This window comes from Chinchilla lanigera, unplaced genomic scaffold (genome assembly GCF_000276665.1).
Source record: "Chinchilla lanigera isolate Chin_1 unplaced genomic scaffold, ChiLan1.0 scaffold00110, whole genome shotgun sequence".
NCBI lineage: Eukaryota > Metazoa > Chordata > Mammalia > Rodentia > Chinchillidae > Chinchilla > Chinchilla lanigera.
In genome coordinates, this window is record NW_004955511.1 from 1034771 (window position 1) to 1041274 (window position 6504).

Sequence of the window (6504 nt, forward strand, 5' to 3'; positions counted from 1 at the left end):
CCTCATGAGGACGTGCAAATATTGAATGTGGCTCAAAATATAAAATATAAAATCCTATTCTGTTTTCTAAGGAGCTGAAGACTTTAAAAAAGAGTAAAAATATTACAGCAGAGGAAGGGATACAGATGGGGGAAACAGAGAGAGAGGAACAGCATAGTTTAAAATCTGATGGGCTTGTAAAAAAACCATTCTATTTTTTTAAAGAGATATAAAAACTATATAGAATTTAAAAATGAGATGATAGGAAATTAACAATGGTTGTTATACGGCACATTGTTATCTTCAAAGCAGTTGCTCAGATTACCACCTAAAGACGTGCAAAATTAAGCAAACAATGTAAGCACTCACGGTTCCTTTCAATGAACAAACAGAAATTAGCTGTAACAATTATCTTAGCCATCTATTGTTTAAATTGAAAGGGATTTTAAATGTCTTTGGTGACTGCCCCGAAGCACTTCTTGTGCGGGATTACCCTGCCCTCATCAAAAGTGCTAAGCCTCAGCAGATAGAACAAGCATGTTATCTATCCTGTATATACATACATACAAAATTTCTCCTTCTTTCCCTTCTCTTTTCCCACATCCCAGAAGCCCTTTACTCTTCTATCTGCTGTTTCTATGCTGAAAGAAACTGTCAATGAGTCTTTGGTTGACCAGTATTGCATGTCTATATCTGTTTTCATGAGAAGCCACTTTGAAGATATCAATATGTAATACAACCACCATTGTTAATTCCCTACCACTTTGTTTGTAACTCTGTATTGTCTGTATTGTGCTTGTGATATGTTGTAAAATGTTGTATGTCTGTTAATGTTTCCCTCCTTTTATCCTTAAAATAAAATAAATAAATTTAAAAAAAAAAAAAAGTGCTAAGCCTGATTCAGACGGGTTTCCGTATTCAGAAACCTTTGCACAGCAAAACCTTGCTTGTGAGATTTTTTTATAAATATTTTCATTTTATGGAAATATTAAATATTTCATGACAGATATTGCTTATTAATGTAATACTGTCATAAAACGTCATCTAGGCTTTTCATTTACCTCAACCTCAAGGTTACTTTTTGGTTTTCTAGTTTGATGATGGCTTTCAAAGCTCCGAATAACCCTGTCCCAGTGTAAACTAAAACGCTGATGAACAGCGATGCCCTTCCACAAGTTCATCAAAGAAAATACTTACAGGAGTAGTTTCTTTGTCTACCACAAGAAATTCTCTCCTAAAATTCTTGAGCATGTGTACATTTTCCTGAAACAGCCACTTTAATATTGACATGCACTTTGATCTGTTCCTCAATGAATGCAAGATCCACAAGAACATTTTTGTCTGATTCTCATTGTATAGTTTTTGCTTCTTTGCTTCTTCATTGTATGTAAATAATCCTTAATGAAATATTCCAGCCATATGATTATATTTGAGTTTCTTTTCATTATGATTTAAGAAAGTATGTGACCTGTTTATATAAACTGTGAGTGAGCTGTTGCCTACTAAACTATTATAGGCTGTTTCCTAGTCTCAGGACTGAAGCAGTCTTTTGCTCTAGTTGTAGTTTTGTAACAGTAAAATAAAATCAAGAATACCGAGATAGGCAAGCACATGGGATCAGTACTGCATGCAGGCGATGTGGGTGACATTGGCCAGGATGGGGACCTGTGTCTTTTCTGTGATGCAGAATAGTGTCTATCAGCGGGTGAGTGTTCAGTTCACTTCGCGCAGGATGGAACATCCCCAAGCACATAATCTGTGAAGGAGAGGGCTAATAAATGATTAACATACTATGGGTCATGCCATATTATGAAATATTAGTTCTAAAAGGAAGATACTGATTATATAGTATAACAATAATTTGGCAAATATATAATTGCATATCTATATAATTATTATGGAATATAAAGAAATGAATGGGAGAAATCGTAATTATGTCAAAAAATTTTAAAAGTTTTAAATTGCTTTTGAAGGTTCCTTTGAAGTTTGATTTTTTCTGTTTTTCTTAAGTAGGTATGTTTTATTCCTATGGTAGGGTCATGCTGTTAAGTAAAAAGTGCTACATAGTGAAAAGCTATCATTGCATTCTTAGGAATGTTATTCACAAAGTAGCTAAAGATTTCTCTGGAAGTTTATGACTCTCTGCTTCGTTAAATTTTCCTGATATGATGACTATAAAATGGAAACATTTATATCTTATAATGTATGTATCATTCATCAACTGAAAACATAAATTTTTCTTATTAAATATTAAAGCATCACAAAAAATACCAAGCATTTATATTCTTCATTGTGGAGCCTGTGTAAAGACATAAGCAATCCCTTTGCTCATTTAGTTCTTGACCTTTTAAAATTGGAAGCCTGCCAGACAAACTCCTAGCAAATGCTCCCTGAGGAAGCCCAAAGTTTCCTTTATCCTCAATGCCCATTAATGAGGCACCCCTGAAATTATCAGGAGGGAAGCAAGGCATATGCCGTTCTGTTTATATTCATGGTCCCTCAGATTCTTTGGAGATTACCTGGCAAGTTACAATTTGATCGAGTCCAGCAGGACCTTCCAAGATTAAATTATTTCAGAATTCAAAAGTGAATGCACAGAATTGTAAAGTCAATGATCATAAGGAAAACAAATCTATTTTTTAAATTTTAGGTACTGGGAACTGAACTCAGGACCTCACACTTGCCAGGCAGGTACTGTGCCACTGAGATAAATCCCTGACCCAGGAAAACAAATATATATTACAGAAATTTTAAGATTTTTAAATTTCACATTTTATTTCTGATAAAAAATATTTGAGGCTTGACTACTTTCTACGAAGATAATATTGGAAGTCATTTTCATTAGCTTTGAATCACAGTAAGTATTATTCTTAAACCTAGATGATTTTAGAATTGATAAACCAAAACCTGGACTTTTTCAGAAGAATATGCATACATATAGCACTTGGACCTTACCCTAAAAAAAATGCCAGGATTTGTAGAAACACAAATATAGAGTTGATGGGATCAGAATATATAACTAATGTGCATATTTTGAAATTAAAATTTTGAGGAAAATGGTTTTAAATGGCACTATGTCCATAAAAAGAACCTTATAACTTTAATTAGTATGAAATGGTGTTAAGCTCAAAAGGAGAGTAAAGAAGATATTGGCTTGCTATCATTTTTTACTACATAATATTTCTTAGGTTTGCTGAAACAATTATACACAGGACTGGAGTCAAACACTATCAGAATGTAATTGCTGTGACCGTAGATTCCTCTCCACAGTACGTAGATAACAGTAGCTATGGTATAATATTTTCGTGGGAATTAAGTGCGTTAATAAAGGGAAGCCTGTGGAATAGTATCAGGTTCGTTCTCATTCTATAGCATGTTACCTTGCATTGTAGGCTAATGTCAATTTACAAGCGTTTCTACACATGGCAAGTGAATATTTTCAGTTCTATTAGGAAAATTTTTACAAACAATAAACTAATTATAAAAACACCAGGCCATTTATACAATGATTGAGAAATCATTCCTCATTCTGCTAAGCGTCAACTTTGATTTCTCACCAGTTTAAAACGCTAAAAAAATGGGTAGTTGGAACTTCACTTGTGTGCCTGACTTCCTCCTGTTGGGGCTGGCGGACTCTGCAGAGGCGCAGCTGCTCCTCTTCCTGCTCTTCCTCCTCATCTACCTGGTCACGGTGCTGAGGAACATAGGGATGATGCTGCTCATTCGCCTGGCTGCCCAGCTGCACACCCCCATGTACTTTTTCCTCACCCACCTGTCCTTTCTCGACCTCAGCTACTCCAGTGTCATCACCCCTAGAACCTTACAGAACTTACTGGCTTCCTCCAAGAGCATCTCGTTCCTCGGCTGCTTCACTCAGCTGTACTTTTTTGTCCTCTTGGGTGGCACTGAATGCTTCCTTCTCTCCTCCATGGCCATTGACCGCTATGTAGCCATCTGCAGCCCTCTGCACTATCCGGTCATTATGTCCCCGAGACTGTGCCATGCCCTGCTTGCTGGCTCCTCCTATATGATTGGATTTATGGATTCCTCTATCAATGTGCTTTGCCTGAGCCGATTGAATTTCTGCAACTCTAATGTCATCCATCACTTTTTCTGTGACACTCCAGCAATTTTAGCCCTGTCCTGCAGTGATACTCATGACTTTGAGATCATGTTATTCACTGTCGCGGGTTCCACCCTGATGTTGTCCCTCGTCACCATATCTGGATCCTATGTGTCCATTCTCTCCACTATCCTGAACATCAATTCCACTGCAGGGAAGAAAAAAGCCTTCTCGACCTGCGCCTCTCACCTCCTGGGAGTCACCATCTTTTACGGCACCATGATCTTTACTTACTTAAAACCGAAGCAGTCCTACTCCTTGGGAAAGGATCAGGTGGCCTCTGTGTTTTACACGATCGTGATCCCCATGCTGAACCCTCTCATCTACAGCCTCAGAAACAAAGAGGTGAACCATGCTGTCCTCAGAGTTCTGCAGAGAACAGACAGCTGCAGCCAATTAAAATAAAAGTGATACTAAGTACTGAGCTCCTCTTTTCTTTCCTGTTGAATTAGGTCTGTCTGTAAAAACACCTGATTCCTCTGTTTGTATTTCTGTGGAGCTGCTGTTTACTTAAAGAATCCTGATCTCAGAAATTTTCAACACATTTTTTTTGAAATCCTTAGTATATTTGAAAAACCCATGAAACATGATAATCTATGGTCAAAATACATGTGTTTTGAAGGAAAGCAGTTATTTAAAATACCAGAACACTATATCATAAAGCAATCCATCCACGCTCCAACTGTGTGGTGTTTTATTCTGAAAACAGACATCTGTTTGGACAGTGGTTACAGTTTCAGAAATCATTTTATTCATAATATAATGAAATACTTCAGCATAGTTTGGGGCATCCTTTTTGGAATCAGACATTCTCGAATTTAGCACTTTTAGATGTACAATTCTTGATAAGTCACTAAATTTTTAAGATTCTGTTTCCCAACTGAAAAAGATAATTATTCCTGGTCAATTTGAACAGAGGATAGTTGTCATGCGTTAATGGTGGTCATTTTCATTAGAAGGGTGACATTCCTTATATATATTCTCATGCAAAATATGGATGGTTTATTAATTCCTGTGATTAAGTGGAGTATCACCTAGAGATAAAAAGCAATAAAAAATTCAGTTTCCAACTTTGGATTAAGTGTAAAGTAAAAATTTGGAGACAAATCGGAAAATATTGCAAATTAATACAGAAAAAATTCTAATAACTGATGACAGTTTTGTACATGTTCTTTTCGATCAATAGTTGTGAGTACATGTGTGTATATTAAATATTTAACTTAATATCTCTTGTTCCTTGTGTATTCTTTCACAGTTTACTATATTCAATACAAGTTTAATATTTGATAACCATCACTGAAACCTGTGTATCAAACACATTCTGGGGATGTGAACAGAACCTAAAATCTTATAAACTAAGCACTCTGAAAATCTGCATGCAGTGATAGCCCTTAAATGTGTACTTGCTAGACATTTTAAAATTATATCTTTCTGTGACATGCCAAGACATTTCAGTGAACTACTTACTGTCTTCTAATTTCCTTAGATTGAAGATATTGTTAAAAACAAGCTCACTTGAATATAATAATGTTACATGATCTTTACATTTTTAATACAATCATAAAGAAAAAATTGAAACTTAGTATAGATATTTGTGTCATCCCATAATCTTAGGTAAGATTGGGAATATTTTCCTTTATTTTTTAATATTTCCCACATATTCTATAATTATCATTTTAATTTTCTGTCTGGTATTTAAAGTTTAATTCATACTCTATAGTTCTATTTTTCAATTGTTTAATTGTTGTTCAAACTTACCTAACAATTAGTAAATCAATTTTTAATCCAAGCAACCTGATTATATAAATTAATTTTTGAAATATAGATTTTTTTATAAAAATGTTTTCAATTATTTCCTTTATATGCTATTCTAATAAAGTAAAGTTAATTTTTAGGAGTAAATTTTACAATTTTTCAATAATACAAAATGTTCAATTAACTTATTCAAATCCTTAGAATGTTTTATTTATCTCTTAATAATGTCAATTTTTGCCTCCTATGTCAGTGCCATAAAGAATTAATTTATTTTTAGTTTTGTATATGTGTTACTATAATCTACATTTATATGTACTCCTATTTGTGTTTTGCTTTTTGTTTTTTTTTGTAGCAGACATGGAACTCAGGACCTTGCACTTGCCAAGCAGGCTCTTGTGCCACTGAGCTATATCCCTGACCCTGTACTTCTATTTGTTATTTGTTTGCAATTACAAATGACTAATAAGTATTTCATATCTGATAATTCTTTTTTGTCTCATTTCTCACTTTGTTAATGTCTTATTCCACTTCTTATATTTATGGATTCTTTTCACTTTTCTAGTCATTTTTATGAGATGCAATTTTGGCTTGTTTTCATTTATGTGTATTTCTATGTTTTAGAGAAACCCTAAATAGTGACAGATTTG

At 34.4% G+C, this 6504-nt stretch overlaps 1 protein-coding gene across 1 annotated transcript; it reads left to right on the forward strand.

Moving 5' to 3' along the window:
- Positions 1-3556: 3556 nt before the first annotated feature.
- On the forward strand, positions 3557-4507 carry LOC102029210 (olfactory receptor 8H1-like). The gene has a single exon (XM_005407952.1). The coding sequence runs from the start codon at positions 3557-3559 to the stop codon at positions 4505-4507; it is 951 nt and encodes a 316-aa protein (XP_005408009.1).
- Positions 4508-6504: the final 1997 nt, after the last annotated feature.